The sequence below is a fragment of the Sander lucioperca genome, chromosome 1 (genome assembly GCF_008315115.2).
Source record: "Sander lucioperca isolate FBNREF2018 chromosome 1, SLUC_FBN_1.2, whole genome shotgun sequence".
NCBI lineage: Eukaryota > Metazoa > Chordata > Actinopteri > Perciformes > Percidae > Sander > Sander lucioperca.
Window position 1 is genome coordinate 23374932 of NC_050173.1, and position 17456 is coordinate 23392387.

The following is a 17456-nucleotide window of genomic DNA, read 5'->3' on the forward strand; positions in this document are numbered from 1 at the left end:
GGCATCACTGCAGAAATGTTTCCAGGATGTTTACCTGCATTTCAACCAAAGGAGCTAGTGTCAATTTTGGTTTCTAGACCATAGTTCCTGCTCCCTAAAAAGTCTCTGCTCCTAAAGTAGTACTTTTTAAAGGCCCTGGAACAATTGGGGTGGACATACACAAGCCTTGAGACTGCTACCACTTGTGTGCATCATTTTGGTTTCATCATGATCATTCATCTCACTGGTTATCGCTGGTATAGTCTCGTATAGTCTCCACACGCTGCGGAGGAGGGTCTGGCTACTCCACATAGCAATCTGGGATGAGAGAGCGAACGTGCTCTGGTTTATTGGTATTTCTTTAAACCAATCACAATTGTCATGGAGCCACCATGCCGCTGCAAAATAGCCTCAGGAAGGAACTTGTTTTGAATTGGAACGTGTACGTTCAAAAGTTGTTTTAGTTGTGTGAGAGGAAAGTCAGATTGGACAGACAGTCTAGCTAGCTGTCTGGATTTACCCTGCAGAGATCTGAGGAGCAGTTAATCATAGTCCTCATAAATCAACCAGAGTTTAAAATTCCAACACAAAGAAAGCGGCAGGAAACGGACATCGGCGAAAATTCAACTTCAACTTCCTTAATACTAGTATGAAAAAGCGAGGGAGCAGGAGCAAATTGAATCTATGTGTATGTCCAACAAAATCCACATGCAAAATACTTGGTCAATCTGCTTTTATGTAAAATGTAGTGGTTGGTAAAAGTAGTTACTTTATGTAGGCTTCTGTGCTGCTGGGTCCTTTGAGTTGGTCTTCCATCAGGTATGTGTTGTGTGACGAGGAGATGAAGTAATGGTTGAGGGGCTGGTGCATGTCCTGATACACAGGTTTGTGGGCCGGGTTGAGGATGGAGCCGTCCTCCTGGTGCATGTACATCAGGAAGCCATCTTTGGTCATGCGCTTATTCTGCTTTGCTGGTGGACAGAGGACAGACAGACGCGATGATTATGATACAATATTTGGAATGTGTCTGTCTCTCCATACTGTGTACTTAGAGTACTGGTCTATAAAAAAAAAAAAAAAAGACTTAGTCCTACCTGTCCCATCCACCTCGTATCTTTCAATCAGCTTGACAGCATCTTCCATGGATGCCTTCTCCCTCTGCTCATTCAACAGGAAGTTCAGCAAGTCTGTGGTGCTCATCTGACCCTCTGTTTGAGCGTAATTCCCATAAATCACATCTATCTCCTCCCGGTGTGTCAGCATGTCATAGAAGAGCTTGATCTCTGAGCCCTCCAGGGTGCCTGAATTTGAGGTGTCACATTCCTATACAACATGAGACATGTTAAAACAATAAACGACACAATAGATTTTAAGTTTGACGAACTACACATTTTTATGGATAATATATTAATCTGCAGGTAGCAATGGCTCATTGAGACTGACCTTGAAAATTTCTGCTGCATAAGTGTCGGCCACTTCAATGTTGAGCTGTTTCAGGAAGTGCTTCACCTCTTTTAGGTTCATCTTGTTGTCCTTATTCTTGTCTGCTTTTCGCATGCAATTGAAAATCCAACTGGCATTTAGATGTAAGGATTATATTTGAGCTCAGCAAGAACAAAACAACAAATCTGGGACTGCAAAACACACTTGATTCCTCTCACGATGTTTAATAGAAAAAACATTTCTCAATGAAAGACTTTGTCAAGGATACTGCTCGCTATTCTGCTGGGGGCTGAGGTTGTGCATGTTGCTGATGATCTTGTCCAGACCGTTGACCCACTGTTTTGCCTCTGTCACATTGACCGCCATCAGGTCGAGAGTTTTCTTGCGGCCCTTGAAGATGATGGAGAAGCACCGCTCTTCAACACTGCGGTCTGTGTGTTTATTAAGCCCCTTCGACTGACGGCCCATGCGCACTGAATCAATGTCATCGAGGGTGACTGTTTGGAGAGAGAGGATGGGCTTTGTTAGAAATTTGGGCTCTTGAGGCATCGCTAAGGGTTGGTTTAAGAATACTAGATAGAGATCCGGCGTGTGGTGAGATTGTCTTGAACTTGTCCAACAGAATTCTTTCTTCCTAAATATCCAACACATAGCTACTAAACATGTTCCGTTACAACAGTAGATTAAGCCTGAATCTTGTTTACTTTTTACTTTTTGGACATTTTACTTTTAAGAGATGGTCTCTCAGACATTTTGTTGTTGTCTGCTGCACATTTAGATTCTTTGGCAACCCAAACACATTCCATGGAGATTTGATAACTGCAGTTAACAACAGTATGATGCAATCTGGCCTCCCTTGATCTCCACACGTTTATCTGTGTTTTTTGCCTCCAACGGCTCCTTCCAGGAAGCGCTGCCTGGAAGGCACTAGGATTAGGCACTGGTTATGGTTAGGGTTAGGGTTAAGGTTAAGGTTAGGGTTAGGTGCCTTGAAGGCAGCGGTCGCAGTGCTGCCTGGAAGGAGCAGTTATTCAGCCTTTAATCAGAAGAGAAAACCAGTTGCACACTTGTAGTTTGAGGCATAAAAAAAACAAACACAAAAAACTAATTCTACATAAATAAATAGTGTTTGTATCAAGGCTTCAAGTTATTTCTTTTTAACAATTACCTGTTCTGTTAGTGGTAATAATTTTTAATAGCTTCAATAGAACCATCCAGTAATTTTAAGTGGTATATTTGGGCACAAACATGAACTAGCTGGCAGTCAAGTAGAACTTGACGATCCTCCCTTAGACAAGTCGGTACTATCTTGTGGCAGCAGACTTTATGTCCTGATGGGCACAACAACAAACTGCTTTTACATCTTATCTACAGGAAGGCTTTTGTTTTTAGGTGGTAGTGCACTTTCTTTATTTTTTATTTAACGTCTCACTAGGATTAGACTATGGTTAGGGTTAAGTGCCTTGAAGTCAACGGTCACAGCACTGCCTTGAAGTCGATAAGGCAATGGTTAGGGTTAGGGTTAAGGTTAGGTGCCTTGAAGTCAACGGTCGCAGCGCTGCCTGGAAGGAGACGTTGGGGGTTTAAAACACCATCTAGCATGCGCTTCAGTGGCCTTCGTTTACAAGGCAAAACAGTTGCATATTAATAAATCCAGCAGACGTGCAGCAACATTAGCAATCATCTGGGTTGGTGGTTGTTTTGGCCCCCTGAGACCAATAGTCCCTCTCATTTTAGCTATGTTTCTCTCAAACAACTCCTGAGTGAAATATCTCTTATATCTTTAGCTTTATCTTTAGTTTTTTTTTTTTGATACATTTTTTATTGAGAAAGGCACAAGGTTAACAACATTACACATCACAGTTTTAGCCCTTTCGTTTCTTTTCTTTCAGCCCCCCTATCCCTTAACACACACATACAATGTAAAACAATCCAGAACTAAAACCAAAAAGTGTAGCTGCCGTGAGGCCAGCCCATAAGATGCGTCTCTGCGGTACAGACAAATCTAAACAGGAGTCGTCATTTAGTAGGAGCATAATCGGAGAGACTATAATCCTAACTTTAAGCATGTCACATAAAGTGAGAGATATCATCTTTCAGAACCTAACCACATCGGGGCATTCCCAGTACATATGCATAAACGACCCAGGACGTCGAGTGGACATAGGTTACAATTGGGGGATGTAGTAATTTTCATAGAATGGCGTCTTCTAGGGGTAAGGTACATCCTATGAGCAAATTTGTAATGTATTAGTTGATGATCTGGATTCTTAGATGTACCACACACATTTTTTTATCGTTAGCTTTTTAATGCACCGCTACGTTCACTATGTTAGCTAGCCCCTGAATTTGTCTGTCTGCTGTTTGGTGGGTTCTTTGGGCGGTAAAGCTGTGGGCCGTAAAACCAAAACAATGAGCTCAAGGACATTTAAATGCCAGTAGAGCTGAGGGAACTTGCACAATTGGGTGTTTGTCAAAACACTAGCAACCCTGTGCACATTACATGTAGTCATAGTTTAGATGATTCAAGTTGATCATCAAATAATCAACAAAAATATTGATTAGTGCAGCTAATTTATATAGTCAGGAACAACTGAGAATATTTCTCTTCTTAAAGAAGGTGAATGCAAAATGTATTTGTTGCTCCAAAACAAATTTCTTCTCTCATGCAGAAATTAAGAATACTAGATAGAGATCTGGTATGTGGTGAGATTGTCTTGAACTTGTCCAACAGAATTATTCCTAAATATCCAACACATAGCTACCAAACATGTTCCGTTACAACAGTAGATTGAGCCTGAATCTTGTTTAGTTTTTAGACATTTTACTTTTAAGAGATGGTCTCTCAGACATTTTGTTGTTGTCTGCTGCACATTTAGATTCTTTGGCAATCCAAACAAACATTCCATGGAGATTTGATAACTGCACTTAACAATAGTATGATGCAATCTGGCTTCCCTTGATCTCCACGCCTCACACATGGGCAACACATAAAGTACCATGGTCGACATTTCTTGGATAAAAATATGTATCGGATACAAAGATACTGAAGGTCTCTGAACATACAGCTTGTTGTCAGGCATAAGTTGGGGTCCTGCTCTGTTGTTGAGCAGCTTAATGTACGGAAGAGCATGCACGGCCACGCATGATGTAATCACGCTAAATGGCAACAACCGCCCTTGTAACAAAACACCAAAGACCAGAGGCTTAGCTAAGAGGCTATATGTTAAAGCTAGGTTACAATCACAGTGTTCCCACCCCTTTACATCCGAGGCTGGAGAGTCTAATAAAGAGTGACCATTGTTCCAGTGAGAATCAGAGACTATCTAGGGGCAGGATGAATCTAAAGGTTAGACTACTTGGAGAGAAAAACACAACAGTGAGGAGGTGGTGTGGAGAAACACACCCAAGGTTTGTCAGTGTACACTCAGCTGACTGCTGGATGAACCAAATACCTTGGAGGCACTCACCAGAAGAGTGTGTGTGTTTGTTTAATCATCATCATGCACATTATCCCCAGCAAAACAGACCACTGGAGAGGAGTTTGGGGTTGTGGATTTGCATAATTTTCAGAGAATCGCATCTCTCCACAATGCCCAAGTCATGTCATCTGTGCCACTCCTACATTGCTTGAATAACAGATGAAATTTCAAACAATAAGATTATTGTGCAAGTGCAAAGTTCATGCAGCTGTTTCTAAAACTCTATTGCAGTGAAGAGGGTGTTGTTAGCCATGGACAGTGTGTGACTCTAAACTTGACCTTAGGGTTTATATTTTGCTTGAGGTTGAGATGGGAAATTAATAGCTGCAAATTTTCATACACACAAAAACCAATAACCACCTACTTACCAAACCTGTGTTAGATGTTTGAATATGAGCCTGTGAATATTGTTTAGTAAAATTCTGATCTGATAAGTGTGCAAATATTTCTCACCTTTATCGCTGCGATAAATATCAGACTGGCAGCAATATGATGGAAGTGTGTCATATTTACAGTATAGTGCAGAGCCTGACATCCACCTCATGTGATGTGTCAAAACTTTCTTAAATTAAATGAAGAAAAACTGAGGTGGTTGTTTTTGGAGCAAAAGAGGAACAATTGAAAGTCAGCGTTCAGCTTCAAACAGCAATGTTAAAAACAACAGGCAAAGCCAGAAATCTTGATGTAGTCATGGACTCAGACCTGAATTTTAACAGCCACATTAAGACAATTACAAAGTCAGCCTATTACCACCTTAAGAATATATCAAGGGTTAAAGGACTTATGTCTCAGCATGATTTGGAAAAACTTGTCCATGCTTTTATCTTTAGTAGACTTGACTATTGTAACAGTGTCCTTACAGGTCTCCCTAAAAAATCAATCAGACAGCTGCAGCTGATTCAGAACGCTGCTGCTTGAGTCCTCACTAAGACCAAGAAAGTGGATCACATCACTCCAGTTCTGAAGTCTTTACACTGGCTTCCAGTGCCTCAAAGAATTGATTTCAAAATACTTCTGCTGGTTTATAAATCCCTAAATGGTTTAGGGCCATAATATATTTCTGATCTGCTAGTACACTATGAACCACCCAGACCTCTCAGGTCGTCTGGGACAGGTCTGCTTGTTGTCCCCAGAGTCAGAACTAAACAGGGGGAAGCAGCGATCAGTTTTTATGCTCCACATATCTGGAACAAACTCCCAGAAAACTGCAGGTCTAAAACTGCAGATTTAAAAGAACTCTCAGTTCTTTTAAATCAAGGCTGAAGACCTTTTTTTTATGTTGCCTTTCTTTAATTTCTTATACTGCACTGTGAATTTTATTCTCGTAGTTTATCTGTTTTAAATTTTTTATTCGTTTTTTGCTTTTTAATGTTTTATGTAAAGCACTTTGAATTGCCCTGTTGCTGAAATATGCTATATAAATAAAATTGCCTTGCCTTGCCTTGCCTTGCCTTGCCTTGCCTTGCCTCATGTGACCCTGACAGTGTGTACGTGCATGTGTGTCTGTGCGTGTTTGTCACAGAGTGTGGGAAAAAAGAGAACCAAAGCTTTCCAGTCTTTCTCTATTGGGACTGATGAGAAGTGACCCAGAATGGAGGGCATTTTTGTCACTTACAGTTACAGAGTGTGGATGATTTACAGGCACTACATAGACATGTGTCCATAGCACCAAAACAACATCTGCTTCAGTAGAGCAGCAGATGAATCTCATTCAAAAAGTGATTAAAAACAAAAGGTAATGTCCTCCCACACTCACTTACCTTATGCTAAAGCACTTTAGAGCTGATTTGTAATTGTTGCTTGCTAAAGCCCACAGGAAAGCAATAAAACAATATTTCCGTAAACAAGGAAATGCATGTGAACTCATGGCCTATCTCTATGCCAGTTTGGCTGTGTTAAAAAAAACTGCTTTGACACCGGGCAGCATCACTCGATATCACTTCTGTGTGTGTATCTACTGTGCCTGTATGGGGAGTATAAGGCGTACTGATCCGTCTTCTAGTGTTTGTTCAAGGCTCAGACTCGGTGCAGAGGTTATCAGGTCTGCTGCAGCAGCCGCCGCCAGGATGGGAGGGAGATCGGAGCTACCAGAGGCCCAGAGGAAGTATGCATGCAGATAATCTCTCTCACACACACACACACACACACACACACACACACACACAAACACATGGGCACACTTGTATTTTCCAGTCTGCCTTTGGCCACACTGCAGTTTGTGAGTTGTTTCCATTTCACCACAAGATTACATACATTTTTCCCCCAGATCGCACCACAGCCTCTGGCCTCTCTGCAGGCTGGGAGGAGGAATGGGCAAACCGGTTTGAGAGCTTCTAAACCACCTCTGCTCAGTCAGGCTAACACTACAAGCTGCCCCAGCTTCTACTTGTTTGTCTTCTCCTTTTTCATGTTATCTACTTTACAGTGAAGAAGTTACCCACATGCTTTATGTTCTGTAAAGAGAACAGCAACAAACTTCCCATGTCACAAACGTAAGTCATACTGTGCATTTGAAGGGAGTTTATAAGAAAGATGATTTATCTTTTCCATATATTCTGGCAGTAGCATTGGGATTAGAGGGGTGTGTTTGCAATAAGTTATTGTTGAGAACTGAAAGGAGAACTCTGAGTTCACAGAATAATTGGAGACGGATGTACATCTCAAAAGACAGTGGGATGAACTGAAGTATTTTATAGAACTTCTCTTTTTGTGCATCATACACACAAAAAAATGAAGTATGCAAACACACACATGCAAGCAACCCAGTAGAAGATGACACTCACAAGTCTGGTTACGCTTGATTAATTTGTGGGACTCTTGCCACAGTGTCTTGCAGTCTTCCTGCAGTTTGAAGAAGCGACTCTTCTTCCAGTTGCCCCTACGAACCTTGACCAGCTCCCCGCCATCCAGCAGAAACTGTAGATCCGGATCTCCCTCCAGACCTGCAGAGGTCATACACAAATCTTATCAATTTACATGACCTATATAATGTTAGATGCACTGGCAAGGGGTGTCTCTATGATATTGTTAAGGCAAAATATGTGCTAGAATGTTTACAACACACTTCTGAAATGTTTGTCAGGTTTTCATTTCCCTGAAGGGATTCTCCAGTGAGTTATGAATGAACTTCCATAAAGTTGGGGAAAGATAAGAGAAAGATTAAAACAAGAACAGTCAAAGTCATAGCAGCACTTTTGTGGGTCAAGCTCCAAAAATGCTGCACCTACTTTTCCCATAATCCACCAATAGCATCTTTTTGTTTGCTTCCACTTTGTAACACAGGTATAAAGGCTATTTAATCGAAGTTCCAAGGCCAAGACACTGCAGCGATTGTCATAGTTTTGAGTTGTGTTACATTTAATCAAATCCAAATGTACTCACAGGACAGAGGGAAAGTGTTGACAGAGTGTTTATTTAAAGATTTAGATCATAACACCAAAGCAGGTAAATCTTATCTAAACAAACAAAACTTAAACTTTTGTTTGAACTTTAATTATTTGAGAACATACATAACGTGTGAAAACTTGACAATTTGCCAAATACAGATATGTGCTCTGGCAGCAGACTTGCAGTTATACATTTATAGTCTCCAAGCCCAGCTGAAATAAGCCTGATAACATCATGAGGGTTATTTTGTTTATAGACTTTATAAATCTCCCTCCAGACCCATAGAGAGATGATACTGTGATTAAACTGTTTTTTACAGGCTAGTACTCCTCGAGTAAATTGACCTTTATGTGTAAAATTAGTGGCATGACCCTTTAAGCATACACACTATATATATATACATGTCTTGATTCCTATAGTTGACATTTTCCAAATTTTTCATTTTGTACTATACATTTTTTTTTGTCTGAAAAAGACCCTTTAGTTTGATGGTAGAAATCTAAGCGTATAGTCAGCTGATCGTAAATCTTGTCACAGTCGTGTTTCCAACATTACCTCCATACTTCTGTACTTCTCTTTCATTCAACAGTGCCTGTGGTTTATCATTCAGGTGAAGTCATTTGCTGATTAAGGCTTTATGGGGAACGGTCTGTAACATCTGTAGGAAGCCACAATAGGCTTACAGGACAATGTTGGCAAGATAATGATTAGTTTATTTGTTTTCCATCTGTGCAGATGTGAGGTAATATTGGTGTTAGTCAGTGTATGTGGGTGGGACTGAACTTTACACACAGCATTTATGCATCACGCAAGCTTAACAATGGTTGTTAAATATGATACGAAGCAGTAAAAATGTGTATGATTGTCCTCTCAGTAAGAAAAAGAGCATTTGAGGATACATTTACTACAACTCAGCTGGGATTGTGTCAGGGTTGTGGGCAGGACCACAACATTACAGACATTTTTCCCCCAGATCGCACCACAGCCTCTGGCCTCTCTGCAGGCTGGGAGGAGGAATGGGCAAACCGGTTTGAGAGCTTCTAAACCACCTCTGCTCAGTCAGACTTTATGTCGGGGAGTTAACTCCCCCAGCTTGTAGTGTTATCTACTTTACTGTAAAGAAGTTACCCACATGCTTTATGTTCTGAAAAGAAAACAGCAAAAAACTTCCAATGTCACAAAGTTGAGTCATACTGTGCATTCAAAAGGAGTTTATAAGAAACAGATGATTTATCTTTTCCTTTTTTTCTTTCTTTCTTTTTTGTGTGCAGAGTAATCACTTCCAGGTGGCTGCCTACACCCTGTGAGACAAGCTGGGGCAAGAAGATGGCAAGAATTAAGTTAAAATGCCTCTGAGGAATAAGTTAGGATGGGTACTCACACAACCTGAATGTTTGAGTGCTTTTTGTTTTACCAGTAAGAAGATAACTTGTTTGAGATCTGTGGAAATAGATGCTCCAAAAGTTACATTTTTGTTAAGCAAAACAAACAAGATGGTGCAACAGATTGTTACTATATTAAATCTTCTGAATGGAACAATGACCCGCATATATTGTTTTGTAAAAGCCACTCAATGACTGTAGTCATGTACTATTTGCTCAGTAAAGCTTTATAACGGTTTGCATTTTATTGCTCTGCTGTTCCCTTTTTGACAATGACTAATAAATCATGCACCATATGCAGCTACATTGTTTTCAATGAAACAAAATAAGAGGCACAGAATGACAAGATAAAACACCACAATGGATTTCCCCTCTGCTCATTCGGCTCTTTTTTGGTGGTTGAAACGCCTTCCTGTGTTTGTCCCTTTTTGAAAGACAGAAAGGTAGCATGCCATACCTTACTTTACAGGTTATCAGTGATCAGTGGGAGTTTTTGTTTACAAGATTAAGATCTTCCAAAACCCACATTATGTGCTGTATTCACAATGCCATTCTTCCTATCCAGAATGAACATTCTAGATATGTGCAATAGAATTCTCACTAGGAAAAACTCAATCTAAATTTTATGCTAGTCATAAATTTCATTTCAGATATCCAAAAGGACTCTACAATGCTGTCAATTCTGTCATTCATTGTATTTTTACTAGTCAAAATGTATTTTAGATATTCCAAATTACATTATAGATGTCTGGATTTTTTATTTTTATTTTGGATTTCTGATATTCAAATTATGACTATAACAATTGGATTGTAGTTATCTGAAATTGGAGTTGTTCCCAGTACGAATTCTATTGCAAATATCTTGAATGTTCATTCTGAATATTAAGGATGACGTTGTGGATATGTAAAATTGAAAGCCCCATACACATGATTAGTAAAAGTGACGTAATTTGTCCTAGGAAGAATGACGTTGTAGACACCTGAAATCCCAATTGTGGATAGGAAGAATGTCATTGTGGATATCTTTTTTACTAGGAACAATTGAATAACGGATATCTGCGATAAATATTCAGTCTAGCTATTAAATGTTAAAAATGTTTGCCATACCCTACGCGCCTGCCTGTGTTTGCAAAAATAATCAGAGCGTCATTCTGCTCCGCGTCAAGCTCAGGCACATTTGCACCTTTAAGAAACTTACCTAGCAGTTTTCCATTCTCTTGCGCAACTTTTTTCACATGTTCCTGAAAAGCCTGTTCCTCTGATGTTGTCCTTTTCGGGCGTTTACGTACACAAGACATAGGCCTATTGGAAAACTTGTTTTTTTACAGTAAAAACCTGCATCCAGTCGATGTTTAGTGTGTGCTCGGTGTGGAGGAGAAGAAGCAGCCACCAGCACATAGTCCCCCACCTCATGGGGCGGGTCTAATCGTCTGCTGCCGTTATATAGTATACCCTGCAGCGGTGACTGGCCAGCTGTGGTGAGGACTTTGGGGGAGAGGTCTGTCATTTAGCCTTCCTATTAGTTTTAAAACATCTGGATATCAGTTAGTTTGAACTCCTCTGATGTGCTCCAATGATGCATTTAGGAATTTTAGAAAAACACTGTACGTCGACCATAGTTCCTTTCAGTAATGAGGAGTCCTGATTTTCCACTGGGCACGTCTGAGCGGGTATAAGTTAGCAGCAGGTTTCATATTCGCCGGATATTCGTTTTCGACTTACCCCCGATTCAGTTTCTTCAATAAAATTCCACTACATTACGAGTGTAGTATGTTGAGGACAGTTTAGGACACTGTATAAAAAAAATGACAATGGTATTTCTCGTTGCTACCGATTTACGAGCGAAAACAGCACTTCAATCTACATTCTGGCTGTTGGCTGAGTTAGGGACCGTCTAAATTACAAATTACAGTGCTCAGGCTGGTGACATATAGACTTATGGGATTCTTTCAGGAAAGAAATCACCAAAAATCATCTTTTGTAATTCTGATTACTGTAGTAGTAGCCAATGGTGGTCTGCTAGTTACTACAGGTCATATTTTTGTCATATGTCACATTATAGTGAAACAGGATGGAATTAAAAGTTTAAAATATTCACCAAAAATCAACAAAGGTACATTTCCTCATTCTGATTGCTGTAGTAGTTGCCAAAGGCAGGGTGCTACGTACTACAGGTCATATTTTTGTCATATGTCACATTACAGTGAAACAGTATGCAATTAAAAGATTAAAATATTCACCACAAATCAACAAAAGTACATTTCCTCATTCTGATTGCTGTAGTAGTTGCCAAAGGCAGGGTGCTACGTACAACAGGTCATATTTTTGTCATATGTCACATTACAGTGAAACAGTATGCAATTAAAAGATTAAAATATTCACCAAAAATCAACAAAGGTACATTTCCTCATTCTGATTGCTGTAGTAGTTGCCAAAGGCAGGGTGCTACGTACTACAGGTCATATTTTTGTCATATGTCACATTACAGTGAAACAGTATGCAATTAAAAGATTAAAATATTCACCACAAATCAACAAAAGTACATTTCCTCATTCTGATTGCTGTAGTAGTTGCCAAAGGCAGGGTGCTACGTACAACAGGTCATATTTTTGTCATATGTCACATTACAGTGAAACAGTATGCAATTAAAAGATTAAAATATTCACCAAAAATCAACAAAGGTACATTTCCTCATTCTGATTGCTGTAGTAGTTGCCAAAGGCAGGGTGCTACGTACTACAGGTCATATTTTTGTCATATGTCACATTACAGTGAAACAGTATGCAATTAAAAGATTAAAATATTCACCACAAATCAACAAAAGTACATTTCCTCATTCTGATTGCTGTAGTAGTTGCCAAAGGCAGGGTGCTACGTACAACAGGTCATATTTTTGTCATATGTCACATTACAGTGAAACAGTATGCAATTAAAAGATTAAAATATTCACCAAAAATCAACAAAGGTACATTTCCTCATTCTGATTGCTGTAGTAGTTGCCAAAGGCAGGGTGCTACGTACTACAGGTCATATTTTTGTCATATGTCACATTACAGTGAAACAGTATGCAATTAAAAGATTAAAATATTCACAATTCACAATTGTCTACTAATAAATTACGTTCTGTAGTAGAAGATAGAAGACTGGGAAAGAGAAAATCCATGACGATGTAAAAGTTTTGTGGGGCAAGGTTAGAGGAAAAGTCAACGTGAAAGATTCATTATTATATTATTTATTATGTTTATTTTTATTTATCTTTTCTGCCTCTTATTTATTATTACAGTATTTTTTATTTTTATTTAAGTGTCGCTGCCTATTATTTATTACTTTATTTATATCTTTATTTAAGTGTCGTTTATTATTATAAATATTATGTTATTTATATTTTTTATTTATGTTTTGTTAAGAAATACAAGTCTCTTAGCTATAGGCTATTCATGACAGATTTTGTTCTATGTTGTTTATTCTACAAAGTGAGATCATTTTGGGGTCATATTGCCCTATAGGGGTTGAATAACAAAAGTATAGTGAATAAGAAAATTAAGCTCCACAAAATGAAAGAGGAAAAAAATACTAATTAAGGGGATCTTATTCAACAAACAAGGAAATGAGGTAACCAAAACAGGAAAATGTCTATTCCATCAACTCCTTTTGATAAATGATCTGATAATGTCATCTGACCTGTAATAAGACATACTCTGGCAACTACATCCAAGAGAATAAGAACATGTATTTTTATTCATCACTGGGCTTTGTTTTTGTTTAAGAACCATGCCTACATCCACCCTTCTTTACTACTCTGTAATTAAAAAATGACTTGTTAACAATGCCTTTGGTGTGTTTTTTTATAATTATTCCCATCCTGTTACACTAAAAAATTACATTACATTAAGTAGCAGCCTAGCAACAAGCCCATTACATCAAACAGAATGTGAAAATGTCTTTTCATTGAATTTAAACAATTAATTCCATCCTGTTTCACTGTAATGTGACATATGACAAAAATATGACCTGTAGTACGTAGCACCCTGCCTTTGGCAACTACTACAGCAATCAGAATGAGGAAATGTACCTTTGTTGATTTTTGGTGAATATTTTAATCTTTTAATTGCATACTGTTTCACTGTAATGTGACATATGACAAAAATATGACCTGTTGTACGTAGCACCCTGCCTTTGGCAACTACTACAGCAATCAGAATGAGGAAATGTACTTTTGTTGATTTGTGGTGAATATTTTAATCTTTTAATTGCATACTGTTTCACTGTAATGTGACATATGACAAAAATATGACCTGTAGTACGTAGCACCCTGCCTTTGGCAACTACTACAGCAATCAGAATGAGGAAATGTACCTTTGTTGATTTTTGGTGAATATTTTAATCTTTTAATTGCATCCTGTTTCACTGTAATGTGACATATGACAAAAATATGACCTGTAGTAACTAGCAGACCACCATTGGCTACTACTACAGTAATCAGAATTACAAAAGATGATTTTTGGTGATTTCTTTCCTGAAAGAATCCCATAAGTCTATATGTCACCAGCCTGAGCACTGTAATTTGTAGACGGTCCCTAACTCAGCCAACAGCCGGAACGTAGATTGAAGTGCTGTTTTCGCTCGTAAATCGGTAGCAACGAGAAATACCATTGTCATTTTTTTTATACAATGTCCTAAACTGTCCTCAACATACTACACTCGTAATGTAGTAGAATTTTATTGAAGAAACTGAATCGGGTGCTGCGTTCCCGTTTTGTTCCGTCCTCCGCCACGCGCCATAGTCACCGGGAGCGAAGCGGAGCGTCTTGCTGCCCGACTCGCTGATTATATTGTCTCTACAAGTACTTTACAGAACAATCGCGTGTTTATTATACTAGTAGTATCTACCTTCCACTCCAGGCACTCCTCCATGCCTTCTCTCTTTTCTGGCGTTGTCTTTATAAAAAAAAAGATCTGTGATGTCTATTAGGCTATGTTTTTTACATTTCCAAGATTAATCTCTCGTTGTTTGCATAGACTGTATATAAGAAGGTTGTCTGTGGTGTTGTAGAGAAGACATATTGGGGGGTGTATTCTGGCTGAGCCCCCCTAAAGACTAAAATCTCGAATAATCCTGATCCTAATTAGCTATAGCGCCATCCCATGGTGGATATATATTTACTATTATCCTCTAAAAACATGTTTAATCATTTGCAAGCATTCTGGCTGTGATCATAAATTAAACCTGCATGTGTTCGGTATTCTCCTACTGTGTTAAAAGTGATATTGTCCCGGCAAAAGAAAACAGAATTTCCACCCCCACTCTGAAAATCTGTTTTACAAATTTGCTGTAAGGACACAATTAGTGTTTATCTGACCCCCATCTGGGCACCAAAAATATAGCTAAGCCTACAAAAATCTGTCATAGATATACGCACCTCTTTTTTTAACAGTTTGATACAGAGCTGGAAAATAATGTCACAAAAACTCCTATTTCACACAAGAATTTAAGTATCCTGAATATTTCCACTCCACCCTGGATGTAAAACACTTCAACAGGTGAACTCTTACAGGTAGCAGTAGAATTAAATAGGCAGTATAGTGAATCTGTGAGCCTTCACACACCAACTCACCATATTTCCCAGGTGTGCCATTTATTTCCATTCTGGTTCCAGTCAAAATAAATCACCATGCGTTGGGCTGAAGTCCTCTTCTTTTTTAGAGTAGTGTCGGATATATTACAGTATAGGAGTTATCACAGCCATAAAACTAGCCTGTTTGTCCTTCAGGAGAGATCCAGAGTGTGTCCCCCTTTGAGCCGACCCACAAAATGTGTAGCCCAGCCGGCTCTTAAGCTATATCAAATAATAAACTTATTATGCGCCATCAGTCCACACCCACTGCAAAACCAGTCTGACAAGTCCTCCACTGTTTTCTCTCATAGCTTTTATTCATCTCCCTGCAAGTGGAAACCACGCCGTTGGATGGAATTCTACCAATGTAGACTAAAAATGAACCCTTTCACAAGGTCCGATGTAAACCTTGATAAGATAATGTTATATAGAGGCTTTACTACATAAATGAATCAACTCAAGGCTGTGATTTCATGTAGCGTTCTGGCGGCAATAGTGTGATCTTATGTAGGGTGTTGCCCTGGTCTGGTATAGGCCTACTGTTTATAGTTAGGTGTGCTACATACCTTTTTACACTGCACAGTTAATGTTGAGAGTAGCATCACTCCACATCACACCATCAATCAACATTGCTATTGTAAGGTCTTACAATAGGGACACAATGTAGGCCTACTGACAGCAGCTAAAGGCATCAGTCCTTTAAGACATTTCAGCACAGTGTTGATTCAAACAGAAATACGTGCTAAATCAACAAATCAAAGCTAAGTGAACAGGTGTTGGTTATCATGCCTAGCCCATCCCTTGTGAACACAAAGGTGCTCTTTCTGGCCACTGGCGAATTGTTAGAGAGGTCACTTGTTGTTGTTATTGTTGTTGGTATCACTAATATGGTATAGGGTACTTTAAAGTAGTAGTAGTAGTAGGTAAAAAGTGTTTGTGCATTGGAGGTGCAAGCTCCTGCTCATTGTTATAATGTAATATTGAGGGCTTAGACAGATCACGCTTTATCCCTCTCTATTATCAGTGTCTGCCAGCCTGTTCTGTTCTATGAACTCTCGTGCTGGAGCAAGTGTTGTGAAAAAGAAGAAGCTCTGTCTGACAAACCACGAGGCGCTACAAAGTGCCACCAATTGCCTATTTGAGATCCCACTTGAGCACCGTATGAGCAGATCAGCACAGTCAAGGATTTGGTTTGGGGTGTTTTTGGAAACTTTGCCTCCTAAACGAAACACATTATTGACCTTCATGTATTTCCAAAGCATTGTTTTGTTTTTTTATAAAGAAACTGCTCGTTTTGCATAAGGCTATATAGGCAAAAATTCTCTGCAATGCTTTGATAAGACTTTGCATGACACAACTGATAGAAACCACTTCCTTCAGTACCTGTACCAGTTTACTTTTGCATTGTACAAGGGCAGCCAGTTATTCTTTCTAGGTAGCTTCTTGGAAAATAAGTCACACACATGCAACAGAAACAATGTCACACCTCATGGCAGTTCAGTATGCGGATGTGATTGTTTAATTAATATGTTGCATTTGGTCTCATGAGGTAGTCTGGTTCAGTGTGTCAGCTGTGAGTCAGAAAATGCTGCAAAAAATCAGGAAACACTTGAAATTACCCTAATTTAATTAAATGAAACCATATTTGTTCATTAAGTCAATGTAGCATGTGTTTGTCAGTTTCAACATGGAAAAACCTTAGATCTAAAAAGCAAGAGTTTGTTTTGTCACTTTAAGTGATGAGTTGAATGATAATCAATCAATCAAAAATAAATCAAGCATTATAATCGTCAATTATCTTTGAACTATTTATCTAGTCAATGTTTCAGTGAAATTTAAGACAGCAGGGAAGCCTTTGTTCTTTAGTTGTTGTTTTTGCAGAGTATAAGGCCAGTAGTACTATATTACTGGATTCATATAGGCTTAGTTGTATAAGGCACTGGAAAGTAAATAAGTAGGCCTACATTTACTCATGTTCAGACTGAACATGAGTAAATGTACTTATTTACTTTTCAGTACATAAGTGCGATTTTCAGATAGCCTAGCTTACTTGAGTATTTTTAGTTTATATTACTTTATACTTCGACTTTAATACATTTCAGAGGGAAATGCACTTTTTTATCCTCTACATAGCTGTAACCTTCTTGTTATTTTTTCAGTTTAAGATT

At 38.8% G+C, this 17456-nt stretch overlaps 1 protein-coding gene across 3 annotated transcripts in view; it reads right to left on the reverse strand.

Moving 5' to 3' along the window:
- The window catches only part of plcd1a (phospholipase C, delta 1a), a 32435-nt gene that overhangs the window by 5813 nt on the left and 9166 nt on the right, over positions 1–17456 (reverse strand). Inside the window, exons 2-7 of one of the 3 annotated variants that reach the window (XM_036000943.1) lie at positions 15289–15438; positions 7688–7846; positions 1691–1919; positions 1423–1552; positions 1074–1302; positions 749–950 (exon numbers count right to left, since the gene is read on the reverse strand). In XM_036000943.1, the coding sequence (XP_035856836.1) occupies positions 749–950; positions 1074–1302; positions 1423–1552; positions 1691–1919; positions 7688–7846; positions 15289–15319 (980 nt within the window). In that variant the 5' untranslated portion in view covers positions 15320–15438. Of the gene's footprint in view, positions 1–748; positions 951–1073; positions 1303–1422; positions 1553–1690; positions 1920–7687; positions 7847–10871; positions 11130–15288; positions 15502–17456 lie in introns of those variants that run through there. The other 2 variants (XM_031281969.2, XM_031281968.2) reach the window with 2 other exon arrangements.